At 41.0% G+C, this 15463-nt stretch overlaps 1 protein-coding gene across 2 annotated transcripts in view; it reads right to left on the reverse strand.

The window, feature by feature from the left end:
* The window catches only part of PCBD1 (pterin-4 alpha-carbinolamine dehydratase 1), a 217486-nt gene that overhangs the window by 61419 nt on the left and 140604 nt on the right, over nucleotides 1-15463 (reverse strand). For both annotated transcript variants that reach the window (XM_086922112.1, XM_086922113.1), the window contains one exon: nucleotides 13523-13603. In XM_086922112.1, the coding sequence (XP_086778238.1) occupies nucleotides 13523-13603 (81 nt within the window). The remainder of the gene's footprint in view (nucleotides 1-13522; nucleotides 13604-15463) is intronic.

Below are 15463 nucleotides of genomic sequence, written 5' to 3' on the forward strand. Positions count from 1 at the left end.
CGCCAAACGGTAAACTATCCTTCTGACTTTTAGGGTGGTAGCTCCTGTAGTGTAATACTGTATTTCGGTCTGTCTCTTTTTTTATAGAGTTCCACCTTTAACTGATCTTCCTCACTTTTTATACAGATAAAGGAAATTCACTTTTGTGCTGCTGTAAGATGCTGTGAATTTCAGATTCTCGTCTCCTTAGTTAATCCAGGTCAAGAAATCTTTCAGACCCTCTTCTGTGCTAGACCAAATAAAAAAAAAAAAACTGAACCACATAACAGAAGATAGGCCAGACGAGAATAACAGCCTGGCCTGCTATAACATTCTAAAGGTAAATCCAGTTAAACAAATATAAAAAAAAACAAGAGAAACACATAAGACACAGAATCCAAACCTCTTTACTCTTGTATTTAGGTCTACATCGAATTAGAATACCATCTAGTTTGAAAAAGAAGGATATTATTCTCCTGTTTTGATAATAATCCTCACACTTTATCTAAAGGTCAGTACTGCTTATATGCGAGAATGTTGGTGGAGGATGAATGGTTTACATTGAAAGTAGCCAACCACTAAAATGTAACGGAGGGATGAGAAAGCCCACATGCTTTTAACATGCAATCGGGTTAATGACCTCTGATGTAATAGAACTACTACATGTATAGGAGATCACTCCAATAGATACAGAAGGTGGAGTCAAATCTACCCAATAGGTGTAACAGTACATGCAAAATGTGCAAGTGAGAACTATGAGGTGTACCAAAGTCAAGATTGATTGGAGTAAAATGCAATAATGATTTGATAGCTTTCAGCGATATACCCTCACTGATATTTATCTTTCTATGTATACAGAAGGATACCAAAATTTCAAAATGGTGACCCCAAAGAACTGTTTTGTCCTGAAGAAGGTGTTTCCGTATCCATGGTTTTAACACCGAAACGCGTCGACGCACTGGTTTTAATATAGAGTCCAAGTGGAGCCTAGGGAACAACAGATACACATGAATTGTTGTTACTGTAGGTCCCAGACGCAAACTTTAAAAGGCGATCGGATCAGGTTAATGTTTAGCAATAGTATTTAAGCTACTGATGGAAGGGGGGTTTCATTTGATTAACAACTGTACTGTGATTGTTTGATCAATAGGTCTTTGCAAATGTATTTATTTTAATCTGCCTGTGCTTGATGAGATATCGCGAACACTTGGTTCGAAAGCCATGTATTGAAATTTATGTTTTTTTATTGTATATGCTTTCAGGAATTTTCTCTGAAATTTTAATTTATATGTAGAGAATAACTTTCCTCCATTTTATGAAAAATAAAAAGATTGTAAACGTTACATTTTAGTGTGGAAACTATATTTTGATGTGTATTTCAATAAGGTATGTTGGATGAATGGGATATAACCAGGAGGTAATAAAGTGAGCAAAATAGTGAAGTAGTCTCTAGAGGGATTTTCGATTGACTTTCCTTGTCTACAGTACCCTGTTCCCCGGAACATGTGGGGTTCTCTTTCCTTAAATACTATGGAGATCATGCCAGCCTCTCTTCCTCCTAGTCTTCCTCGACATCCAGTTTGGCAGACACACTGACTAAATTAAGTATTTTTTTCTTTTGGTTCAAAAAGACTTACCTGGTCCCTCCATGGACCTACATTTCGTTGGTGCTTATCCTGATTTTCTTCTTCATGTCAATTGGATTTATGACAGTGTTCTATTTACTAAATGGTCATTACTTGCCAGACACTGCTGTAAACGATGGAATTCTGGCCCCCAACACATCGCCCCATATCATGAAACGTGACAAGTCTCATGTTAACATTTCAGCATTCCCAGTGGCAGATGGCATAGTTTGGGAAAAAATAGCCTACAAAATCCACGGCCCGACTGAGGTCCTCATACGTGTTTTGTGTCTCTTTAGAAGATGTGGTTACACAGGACCTACATTCTGATAATTGGGATATGCAAGCAGTACATACTTTGTTTTCAGATTTAACATATTATGCTGCTTTTGATGCTGAAGATTTGTATTTAAATTCTGCCAACTATGGGGATTTATTTTGTTAACATTATGGGCATCATGGGCAAGATTTTGGGGAATTTCAGCACTGCTGAATATCAAGCACTACAAACATTGCAGAATGACACCTCAATAACGATAAAGCCGGCAGACAAAGGTGGTGGGATTGTCATCCAAAATACAAAAGACTATGAGAAAACATGCACCGATTTACTTGGGGATACTAGGAACTATACCCCACTCACAACCGATCCTACAGCTGACCTAGCTAATAAAATCACGGCCATGGTCAGACATGCTGAGGAACGCGGCCACCTGTCTAAAAATGAAGCAGACTTCTTAAACAGCACCAGCAATGCTATACCATATTTTTATACATTGCCTAAGATGCACAAGAATCGGCTGCCACCTCCGGGACGACCTATTGTGTCCGGGATTAGTTCTTTACTAGAGCCTCTGTCACAATTTTGTGACTATTTCCTGAAACCAATAGTGCAATCCACTCCCACCTATCTCAAGGATACCAAGAGCCTGCTCAAACTCCTAACTGAAGTTACTTTCACAGAAAACTCTGTCACCCTGGTGACCCTCGATGTAGAAAGCCTCTACACGAGTATCCCACAGGACGATACCATTGAAGTCCTGGTAAAATCACTAGACTCCATCGCATGGGATTATCAAACACCAAAGGCCTTCATCATTGAGTGCGCCACCATAGCACTCAAAGAGAACTTTTTCTCCTTTAAAGACAAACTATTCCTACAGTGCTCAGGAACTTCAATGGGCAGCACTTTCGCGCCCAGTGTGGCCGGGTTGTATGTGGCCGATTTTGAGGCCAAACACATTCTACCACCCACCTCAGCTTTCTCACCGTCTATGCTTTTATGGAAACGTTATATAGACGATGTTTTGCTCCTCTGGACAGGCAGTGACGATGAACTTACAACTTTTCTGGTCTGGATTAACACTCTAGACCGGTACCTAAGATTTACCAGTACTACGAGCAAAACAGACATTGTCTTATTTGATGTTGTGATTACTGTCAATGGAACCGGGCTCACGACGAAAACCCATCATAAGCCCACAGCTAAAAACAATCTCCTTGAATTTAGCAGTTTTCATCCGCGTCCACTGAAAGAGAATCTGCCTTATGGGCAGTTTCTCAGATTAAGGAGAAATTGCAGCACCTTGTCTGATTTCAAGGAACAGTCCTCTGAACTTACAGACAAACTCAAAGACAGAGGTTACCCTGCTTCTATTTTGAGCAAAGGTTTTAAAAGAGCTAGAAACCAGCCGAGAGAAGTACTCTTGGAAGAAAAAATCAACAACTCTGACTCAATACCACTTACATGTGTAACCACTTTCAACAGTCTGTCCAATCCAATGAAGAAAATCATTAACAAACATTGGAAGATCATAACATCCTGCAAAGAGAACTGGGAAAAACCTCTCTTCTCCTTCAAAAAAGTACGGAGCCTAAAAGATGCCCTGGTCCACACTCGTCCCAAAGAGAAACCCCCCGACAGCTTGCCGACAATAACAGCAGCATGGGGTTTACCAAAAATCATCGGGCACTACCCCTGCTCTGATTGCTGTGTGTGCCATCTTACTGAAGCCTCAAAAACACTGACGCTGGAAGTAGGCAAAGTTTGGACACAGAGAGAGCACACTAACTGCAATTCAATGAATGTAGTATATTTGATCACCTGTCCCTGCCAACTTCGCTATGTCGGCATGACCACACGCAGAGTCAAACAACGTATCTGCGAGCACCGGAGTAATGTAAGGTGCAAAAAGACCACAACCAAACTGAGCCGCCACTTTTTAGACAGGAACCATACACCCAATGACATGAAGTGGACTGTGATCGAAGCAATCAGTTGAACAACAAACATCACTGATAGACTCTTTGAAAAAGAGCAGCGCTGGGTGTATCGCCTAGGCACCAATACCAACGGCCTTAACGATGACATCCCGTGGAACTCTGTTCTCTCCTGATCAAGACAGATTGATAACCACTAGTAAACAATCTTTCTGATCTAGAACCACTCGAAAGCTTGCGACTCTAACTGTTTCTTTCATGACCTTAGCTGCACCACCGGCCCAGAGGCCGCTTAGACCTTTGATTGGGTCCCACTTCCAAGCCTCTACCTGGATCTCAATTGTGCCCCGCCCACCGTGGGCGGGCACGTCCCAAGCCTCTTGTCGGCTGGACACGCCCACCCGGAAGTACACGATGGGCAGCCCTACTGCTATAATACTCAGACACCGGCCCTGCTCCACATCGTCGGGGTCCGGTCGAGAGGTTGAACACAGGTTTTCAGCGGGCTGAGAGCATTGAGGGCGTGAGTACACCGGGGTCTCAAGATCGCCGATCTCCAACAAGTACCGAGCTAAGTGCCACCCGAGAAACGGGTACCCAACAATTAACCTCTTTCTTTCACAGGATGTGCCAGGTACGCTCCAACCCCTCTCCCGAGACCCATGGTGCAAGTAGCGCCCGTTTTTAAAGTGAGATATGAATCCTGATTACCATCTTAGGGGGTCACTGACCTTTGGTCCATTGATCCCTTCAAAAGGAGTACATATATTATGTTTTTAAACTCTTCCCCGCCTCTAGTAGGTTTTTAAACACCGTTTCACTTCACTTCCCAGAGTTACTGATATCATCCCCATAGGGTTACGCGGATGGTGTTAAAACTATTGTCTACTTTGGGAACACCATTTAGGCCACATTTAAGGAGCACAGCTACGAAATGCTACGCATTACATTAACTAATTATGTTAATTGTTTGTTTGTGTTTGTCTGTGTATTTCATTCCACAGGTGCTGGAATACTCCTTATTTTGGAGCATTTTTTGGAATGAGCGACTCGCTCTTCCTTTTTTCTAAAAAGCACTTTTTTCACCCTCTTTTCACTTTCACGCCCCCAGGTTAGGGTGGACTATTAGAGTGTCCATACCGCCGGGGTATAGTCCAGACGAATGCCAAGGTAAATTTAAACCACCCTTAAGGCAGAAACATGTTGACTGACTGTATTCTCTGAATTTAACCATTCCTAAACCTTGGCATCTAAATTCAGACACATAATACTCCATATTTGTGTCGTAGGGATCACATATTAAATTTCTTTTTTTGATACCCTTTTAGACACTTTTAACTTTATCTACCCTCACAACACATCCCTATTCACACAACCAGCTCCGCAGTCTTCCTGGCGTTGCAGCACACCATAGAGGCACTCGGCCTCTGTGGTGGGGCCCAGTGATGAAGCATGACACTGACTAGGTCGGTGTGTGAGGGCTTTCCTATTCACCCAAAGTGAGTGTGTGATCATCCATCTCGCTCCTATTTCGTGGCAGTACTGAGACTGACCGTACCTCTCTTTTTTTGTTTAACTATATCTAACCGGGGACTGAGAGAGTGTACTTGTTTCTCCCTACCTCTCCCATTGTTGTCTTGTAATAGAACTACTACATGTATAGGAGATCACTTCAATAGATACAGAAGGTGGAGTCAAATCTACCCAATAGGTGTAACAGTACATGCAAAATGTGCAAGTGAGAACTATGAGGTGTACCAAAGTCAAAATTGATTGGAGTAAAATGCAATAATGATTTGATAGCTTTCAGCGATATACCCTCACTGATATTTATCTTTCTATGTATACAGAAGGAAACCAAAATTTCAAAACGGTGACCCCAAAGAACTGTTTTGTCCTGAAGAAGGTGTTTCCGTATCCATGGTTTTAACACCGAAACGCGTCGACGCACTGGTTTTAATATAGAGTCCAAGTGGAGCCTAGGGAACAACAGATACACATGAATTGTTGGTACTGTAGGTCCCAGAAGCAAACTTTAAAAGGTGATTGGATCAGGTTAATGTTTAGCAATAGTATTTAAGCTACTGATGGAAGGGGGGTTTCATTTGATTAACAACTGTACTGTGATTGTTTGATCAATAGGTCTTTGCAAATGTATTTATTTTAATCTGCCTGTGCTTGATGAGATATCGCGAACACTTGGTTCGAATGCCATGTATTGAAATTTATAATGTTTTTTATTGTATATGCCTTCGGGAATTTTCTCTGAAATTTTAATTTATATGTAGAGAATAACTTTCCTCCATTTTATGAAAAATAAAAAGATTGTAAACGTTACATTTTAGTGTGGAAACTATATTTTGATGTGTATTTCAATAAGGTATGTTGGATGAATGGGATATAACCAGGAGGTAATAAAGTGAGCAAAATAGTGAAGTAGTCTCTAGAGGGATTTTCGATTGACTTTCCCTGTCTACAGTACCCTGTTCCCTGGAACATGTGGGGTTCTCTTTCCTTAACTACTATGGCGATCATGCCAGCCTCTCTTCCTCCTCGTCTTCCTCGACATCCAGTTTGGCAGACACACTGACTAAATTAAGTATTTTTTTATTTTGGTTCAAAAAGACTTACCTGGTCCCTCCATGGACCTACATTTCGTTGGTGCTTATCCTGATTTTCTTCTTCATGTCAATTGGATTTATGACAGTGTTCTATTTACTAAATGGTCATTACTTGCCAGACACTGCTGTAAACGATGGAATTCTGGCCCCCAACACATCGCCCCATATCATGAAACGTGACAAGTCTCATGTTAACATTTCAGCATTCCCAGTGGCAGATGGCATAGTTTGGGAAAAAATAGCCTACAAAATCCACGGCCCGACTGAGGTCCTCATACGTGTTTTGTGTCTCTTTAGAAGATGTGGTTACACAGGACCTACATTCTGATGATTGGGATATGCAAGCAGTACATACTTTGTTTTCAGATTTAAAATATTATGCTGCTTTTGATGCTGAAGATTTGTATTTAAATTCTGCCAACTATGGGGATTTATTTTGTTATCAACATTATGGGGTTCATTTTTTACATAAAACAACATGTTAAGACCGGTATTTAATTTTACACAATGGGAGCATTGTTCTACTCCCATAGAGGGGAGTTGCAAAACTCTTAGGGATAAGTACACTTACTTTACAGATTATGACATACCTAATCCGGGAACCCTATTACTTTAAACTTCGATCATCTACACAATCCAAATTTATGTTGACCCACACAAAATTGATTTGCACCAACTTGTTTAAAAATAAATTGGCTGCGCAGGGTCATGATCATTGGAAAGAGACTGTTGATTTAAAATCAATCTGGGGGACGAAGCCTTGGCAGGTTCAGGGCACTGAAGCTTTACATCATGCCTGCCTGATCCCAGGTTAAACTTTGTTGTTAAATAATACAGTGTACCAAACAACTTGTTTTGGCATGGCAACTGTCAAAAATGTAAATACTCATCCTTTCCGTCTTTAGCGGAATATGATTATTGGCGCACAAACACACATAACAAAATCGGGGCATTGCAAGCTTTGTTTCGAAATGACACTTTCAATGTCTCTGAAGTTGATACTTTCAGGTGGTGGATTTGAAATGGGGAGGCTTCAAAGACAGGTCTCTGAAGCGCACAGAGGCCCTGCCCTTCCTGTCCTGGTTCCAGACTCACTACAGGGAGGAGGGGAGCGGTATGCAGCACTGTGTGAGAGGACAGGACAGCCTATTCAAGTTTACAAAACGACAATAGAGTATTGACACCTGGATTACAGTCCCAATGCAAAATCATCCTCTCAGCTCTTCCCATTTCTCCCCCGGGAATCATCAGGAATGTCGTGGACTCGATGATAGGCATCTTATGTTGAAATATGGATGGTCTTTTATCAAAACTATCATAAAATGATTGGTAAATGAATATTAGGCAATTTAATGTACTCTTGTTCCATGAAACCTGGTTAATTGAAGATGTCCTAGTTGATGGGTTTGAATCCTAACTAACAATCATTTTCAGATGTTGAAATTTAAGAGCAGCATGACTGTTTTTTATACATTTTTATAATAAAGATTTTAGTAATACCTCTAATATCAATTTCCTGTCTGTATTTGAATATTTGTTCGATTTGCAGAATGACATTGCGGCCCAAGGCCTACTAGCTGATTACTGTCTGGCAGGGGACTTTAATGCAAGATGGATTTCAGATGCTGACCCCCACGTCCAAATGTGCCCCTTAGGGCAGGAATAGTCATTGTAAACACATGTTTGGTACTGTTAACAGAGGGGCAGCATTAATGAGCTATTTGGATTCTCATAATGTACTTAATGTAAATGATGCTTGTTGGGGCTGCAGGACAAATTATACCCACATGCAAGGGCTGAGGCTGTGCCTCCACAATAGATCATTTCTTTCTTACAACTAACCTGATTGATTTTGTGTTATCAGGAAAAGTGTTGGCCTCCACTTATGGGGATCAGAATCCATTTGAGGTAAAATATGCCCTCCCCCACGAGGATAAACTAAGAATGGAGTATGGAGCCTGCAATTTACATATAAGTACTGAAGGCCTAAGATTGAAATGGAGAGCTGTGGATCCTGCACAGCTCTTCCATATCTTTATTAATAAGAATATAGCTCTGGTTGAAACCTGTTTAGCCGATACGGATGAGGATCACCAAGTGGTTCCAATATTAGGAGCAAGTTACTATACCACCCACGGGAATTTCCCTCCAGCCCCAGGGGGTTAAACCTAGAGTTCTCAGAGGCCAACCTTAAATTATGCAGGGAAGTCACTGCTAGCCCTAGGGAACCTGTGAAAGTAGGAGTATAATAAAGTAATCCCTGGAAAGAAGCGGGAATTACTGCAAACCATGGGACTCACTTGCGTTCTTCCCAGCTACGAAGCACAGTTTTATTATTCAGGAGGGAGGTGTCTGCAATAAGGAATGAGAGTCAAATCGGATCCCCTAGAATGTGCCATTGCCAGTAATATCTGGGAGGCGCACTCCTCTAAAATCTATGCTGCTCCAATTATTTTGTGTCTGAAGTGTGCCCAGTGGGGGAGGGTCTGTTTCCCTAAATAAGGTGAAAGTTTGGGTGGAAAAGCACCTGAAGCAGATGGTGTCCTAATTGATCTCTTTAAACATTCCCCGGTGTTATGGCCACCTTGCTGGTGAATGTTTTTAATCGTCTGACCCACTGCCCATCACCTAGTACATGGTCAACCTCCATCATTGTGCCTATTTTTGAAAAGGCAGATCGTACAGAGCCTATTTGTCATAGGCTATTCTCCCTAATCGACACTACAGTTAAGATTCTCGGGATGGTTTTATAAAATTGAATCAGTGAGTGGTCAGAGAAGGCTGTTATATACCCATGTCAATGTGGTTTTAGGAGTCGAGTGGGACCATTGAACAATGTTTAAACCGGTCACTGATTATTTAGAAATACAATTGCTCATCAGTCGTCTATATATCTAGCCTTTATGGGTTTGACCTCAGAGTTTGATTGTGTAAATCGTTTGTAGCTTTGGTCTATCCTTTTGGCCATAAGGTCTGATGAAACAATGGTGCACTTTCTTGCCCATAGATGTGAAGCCCAAAATTAGAAATATTGCAGAAGGCGAGGTCACGTCAGCAATAGAAGTCTTCCGGGGAGTATGACAGAGGAGCGTGTTGGCAACTCTTATTTATTGTATAGATCAATAATCTTCACCTGTTTTTAAAGAACATGACCATCAACAGCTCTGCATTACTGTCACGTTTGTATGCGGATGATGCGGTTTTAATGGCACGCACACCTGAAGCAGATCACCAAATAATGCCTCAGCTATTGTTTTCCGCATCTGAAGCATAAGAGTCCTGAATGTCCCTGTTAGTTAATAGGTAAAGGTGTGCTAACCTATCCATACTGCCATAAGCATTCACTGGGAACAGTAGGCCTCATGCCCATCCCAAAGCATTAGAGATATCTCTCCTGTGAATGCCACAAACCTCAGTTCACTGCTTTTCTGATAAACAAGTGACCAGGCCTCTGCTATCCTTCCGGTCCTCTGCGTGCACATCTTTACGAACATCATGAAGATGTAGCAATAACAGGATGCATCTGACATCTAGAAGAACGAGAGGGGGTAAGAGGAGTTGTTTGGGCTAACTGTAACTTTTCATAGCTTATTACTCGATGTTTGGCTTGCCTTGGAAACTACGATAGCAATGTTGTTTAAAGTGACAACCTTTCTATGCACTATGTACCATATAAAGAGATTTCGCCTTCAAGCTTCCGAGAAGTGACTCAAATTGTTTTTGATAAAATGTTCAACTTTTGGTTATGTTCTACGGTCAAGCAACTGCCAAAGTTAGATCCTGCGGTCAATGGTTCCTCATTAAAAGTGTATAAAAGGGCCACTTACCGGCCCATTCGTTGATCACCTCACACAGTGGTTTCCACATTGAAGTGCTCACAGTTAACTGATTTATTTAGCATTTTTGATTAAGGTTTTAATGCTTCATTGTACATAGATATTCAATTTATCTCTTTCTCTGCATTGCCGCGATTTTAAAAGTGCTAGATTGCATGGTTTTGCTCATGATCCAAGATGTTTCTTTGACACTGTTTCTTGCTAGATTGCATTTTATTTTAATGATGTGTCTTTGACAATTATTGTTTGGTTGTTTAAATAAATAGTGTCACTCCAGTCTAGATTCCTGCATTTTCAGATGGGAGTCTTGTTATTTCAGCCAGCACATTTCCGTGCCAGTTTATGTGGTACAAACCACTCTCTAACATTCGGCGACCACGAGAAGGGGCATGCATAGGACTTTCCGGAATGTAGAAATGGAGACCTCCCCAGTGGCAGCGGCACCAGTTTGGCTCACGCTGGCTCTTCCTGACTGAACCATCAGACCACACGACTATGTCAAAGAGTTTTTGGTTTTTCTCTTTGCCTTGCCTCTGTATAGTGTCTGGTGCGGTTGGTTGAGGGCTTGCAGGTGCCACATTTCTTACTTGCTAAATTGCATGGTGTTATTTTTGATTAATGGCACAATGAAATATCTTGCATTGGGTTTTATTAGTGGAGTCGTGTGGCTCACTGGTTAGAGGTGGCAGACCCGTAAGCAGAGAACGGCCCGGGACCAGGGTTCAATTCCCGACGTGGCAGGGTCGTGGACCAGGGTCAAAACGGACTCGATAATTCTCGCCTCGGTGCCTATTCTAACCAGGGAACACACTCAGCAACTCTGGGCATTAAGCTTGCCTCATCTCTACAACGGCCCCCCACAGACGCCGGGGATGCCTGGTTTCACCTTGGAGATACCCAGAAAGGGACCATCTCACAGGGAAAACCAGGACGGGTTCTCCAGCGGTCTTCAGCGCCAGGATACTCCATGGAGTCGCAGTGCGCTTTACAAGTACACCCACATTTACATTTACATTTACATTGCTGACCTTGATTGCACGCCATGCCTGTGTGATAGGAATTCAGGGTAAAGAATGATGCCTTTTACACTTTTTTGTGGATTTTATGTCATGTACTCAAAGCACTTTTTGATGCGTGGGATGCCCTGAACATACTTTTTAATCTGGAGGAATAGAAAGTGATTATTCATTTGGTCGCTTTCCTGAAAGCAGCTATTAGAGCATGTGGCACTATGACTGCATTACAGCCCTGCTGCAAGGATCAAACTTTTATTTTGCACTTCATGCAGTTTTGTCAGAGGGCTATGATTTAAGCTTTGTTGTTATTTATGCATTGTGTTTTAAATAATTTATGTTATATGGTTTTTTTGGTACTGCATTGTACTTTTATGGATACAATTTGTATTTGAATAAAGGTTTTGAACTGAATTGAATTTATTCAGTTGTAAGTGAGGCTGGGTCCAGCTCCTTCCTCCCATTCTGCCAGGATGGCCCATCAAGTCATACCTTCATACCTGAGCTCTCAGTGAGTGGCTATCTAGGCGGAATACACAAAGCCCAGCTGTCACTCACTCCAAACATGTGATCAAAGACAGGCAGCGGGCACCACATGGCTACAGTAAGAAAATATTAACTTTCAAAAAAAGTGGCATTTTCAGAATTGCAATTTAAAATCTAACTGCACCATGTTTGGATTTTAAATTGTGAATCCAGAGACCTTAAACTTGGATAAGTTATATGTTCCCATTTTGAAATTACTCTTGTATAACGTAATACGGTAATCCGTATGTTATCCTTACTGTAGTGAAAAACAAATGTAAGAGTTTTTCACTACAAGGAATTGTAAACCTTGAAAGTACATGGCCTACCTTTTCAATACTTTGCACCCTGCCCTCTGGGTTGTCCCGGGCCTTCCTTAGGGGTCACTTAAATATAAAATAGGAAAGGTTTGGGCCTGGCAAAAGGTTTATTTTGCCAGGTCGAAATGACAGTGTAAACAGCCTACACAGACTATGCAATGGCAGGCCTCAAACATGGTTTGAGTGGCACAAGAAGCGCTGCAGGTCCACTAGTAGTATTTAGTTACAAGACCTGGGCACATGTAGTGCTCTTTACTAGGGGCATATAAGTAAATTAAATATGCCAACATGGTAAAAGCTAATTTTACCAGAAGAGAGAGTACATGCACTTTAGAACTGGTTAGCAGTGCTAAAGTGTTTGGAGTCCTAAGGCCATAAAATGGAATTCAGCAAAAAGTAGGAGGAGGATGGCAAAATGTTAGGGTGTGACCCTGTAGAAAGGGCCATTTTCTAACACCTACCCTGTCAAATCCTCTTCTTCCCCACAATCCCAAATAATAGGATTGTTCTCTCCTGTCCCATACTCACCCATCCCCTACATCACTACTGTAATACCCCAGTCTGCCTGTGCTGTTCATATTTGTTGTCCCCGTTTCGTAGTTGGGCTGGTGCCATGTACTCTGCTCTGCACTTTATTTAGACATGCTATGTACTTTAGTTTCTGGGTTATGGTATACAGATTTTTATAGCAGACTTTCACCTGGGAAGGTATTGAAGCATGTACTGTTTCAAGATCTATTTACCCAAGTGCTAATGTAAACAGGTATTGCTGATCAGCTAAATGTCTGTTTCTGTTGGAGTGTTTATTTTCTGAACTGCCCTAACAGGCGCTGCTGATTAGTTAAAAGCTTTTTTTCCTGGATTTCAGAAAGATGTGGGGAGAAAAAGGTCATAAATGTCCATAGAGAAACTGCAGAAGAAGTGGTGTACTGAGGAGACAGGGAATGATCGAGACACTCCGAAAGCATTTCCTCTTCCAGAGAACTTAATGTTTAATTCTGTCATATATGTTCAGAATTGGAAACATTTAATTTCTAATTATTCACTGTTGTTCATGTAGCTGAAGTCACAAACAAGCAATGGCAAACTCAATTTCTGGTCCACTGTAGGAAGTCCAGGGTTTTAGTCTGCATGATTTAACAGACACCCTTAATTCCATAGGCCATATCTCTCAGAAAGCATTCCTGTTTGAGCTGCTTTGGTCATGCCCCTTTTAGAAAACTTTCCACTTTTTTATCCCACTTAAAGTTCCAATCAGACATTTTTACACATTCTGTGTCTATTGAGAAATTACTTGATAAGCAAGGGCCCTGGTGCCTTACACGTTAGTTTGTTCTCAATGTAACATAGCCAGTGGTGTACAATAAACAAATTGTTTCTTACCTTATTATAAACATTAAACCACTCTGGGTGGTGGTCAAGTTTTTCAGCCTGCAGTGCCACTCTGGTCATGAACCCAAACGCCTGTCAATCAGAAAAGTAAAGTTAAAATGTAATATACATTGCAGTACATGGTTGTTGTATTTATTTTGTGCTTCATACAATATCGAACATTACCAGTAAAGAGGAAGGGAGTAAAGAATATTGAAATACCTCAATGACAACCCAAGAAAACTAACCTATTTGTGTATTTATTGTTCATTCTGGTATTCACAAAGACCAAATATTCTTTACTACTCAAGCGTTAAATAATCCATTAGCAATTAAATAGAAGAAAAGAGAACCAAACTAAACTGTGTTTGCCACAGCCTAAAGAATTTTTTGAATGTGCCATCTGGTAGAAGCAGGTTCTCACCGGATTGCATTTCAGTTCTACTGCAGTCATGCAGTTCTACGCATTCTTTCAGAACGGCTGAACATAAATGACTTTCCCTGCACTTTTTTGAAAACATAAACCAGGTAGCGTGGCCTGACCACCACCAAAGATGGACACCTAGCTGAGAGCTCTGCACTGACCAATACTTACCACCGGGAAGATAATAGCATGGAGGCACATGTTTATGTGGATGCTGAGGTAGTTGTGGCATCCTAAATTTTAATGTAGAGGCTTTTTTTTGTTGTTTTCTCTGCAGCTACTACTACTGATCTAGGAGTAGGTCGCAGTTGCCATTTTGTTCATATCGACACAGAGCTCCTGTGACAGAACAGCATTTTTTGAGCAAACGCTCTGCTGTTTTTTCACAGTAATCAGTGCCTATTCATATGATATTACAGCCTGGATGCTCATTTACAGTATGTATTTTTGACTTTGGATCTATTATTTTTAATTGGCATGGTAGCGGTGAAGGAGTTCTATATCTCTGAATTATGTTCCAGCGTGTTGTTTTGACTTTGAAATATGATTTAAGAAAGAAACCTATTTTTTAATGATGTACTATTTTCCGAACGTTCATGATTCCATATTGCATCCTTCGACTACTAATGATTCAAACATGTTTTAATTTCTTTGGCCACTTCATATGTTTTATACTGCCTCTCTTTTACCTTGCATGTGTAGGTTATGGAAGTTAAAGAAGAAATCTTCTCTTCTTGCAGCTGTACTCTAAAACATGACATTTTGTATGGAATCAATGGTGGCTAACTTTGTATCTAGTGAGATGATGTCCTCTACCATACCTAAACATGTTATCTCATATTCCTCCCCCTCAAAATCTCAAACTGCCCCATCTGCTACCAGGAGGCTCAAACATGATTCTCCCTTATCCGACAAGCCATCCTTACTCATTTCTATGGAAATACTACTTGAAGAAAAGTGTGATGGGCCCCTTTGTTAAGAAAACCAATAAATGTATCAAGAACTTAGGTGAAAACTGGTCTATCACAGAAAGAAGGGTTTCGTAGGTGAAACAGAGTGAATGATATGCATATATTGGTTTACCACGAAAAGAGGTATAACAATTTTTTTTAAAAGGCAGTCAGAAGACTTGGAAACCAGGAATAGGAGCAATAACCTACACATGTATTGCCCTCTAGAAAAAATGGAGGGCACACTTGTGCCACATTTTCTGCTTCTACTTTACCCAACTGGTTGAATCCCAACCATTGACTACATAAAACATCCGTAGGGCACACACACACACATAGTCAACGTCAAGCTCCAAATGCTTCTTCTCCCAAACCCAGGGGCATTATTATCCTATTTCTAGACTTCACAGATCTCTTCAAAGCAGTTAACACTGCAAAAACTCAGAAACAATTGCTTTGGTCAGGCAGGATGATTTTCCTCACTTAAGATAGTGCCAAAGCTACTGAAAATAAAAGGAAAGAATTTCTAGAACTTCATCCATCTCTCCACTCTTAAGGGGCTCGCTATGGACTGTTTCA

The sequence above is a fragment of the Lissotriton vulgaris genome, chromosome 5 (assembly GCF_964263255.1).
Source record: "Lissotriton vulgaris chromosome 5, aLisVul1.2, whole genome shotgun sequence".
NCBI lineage: Eukaryota > Metazoa > Chordata > Amphibia > Caudata > Salamandridae > Lissotriton > Lissotriton vulgaris.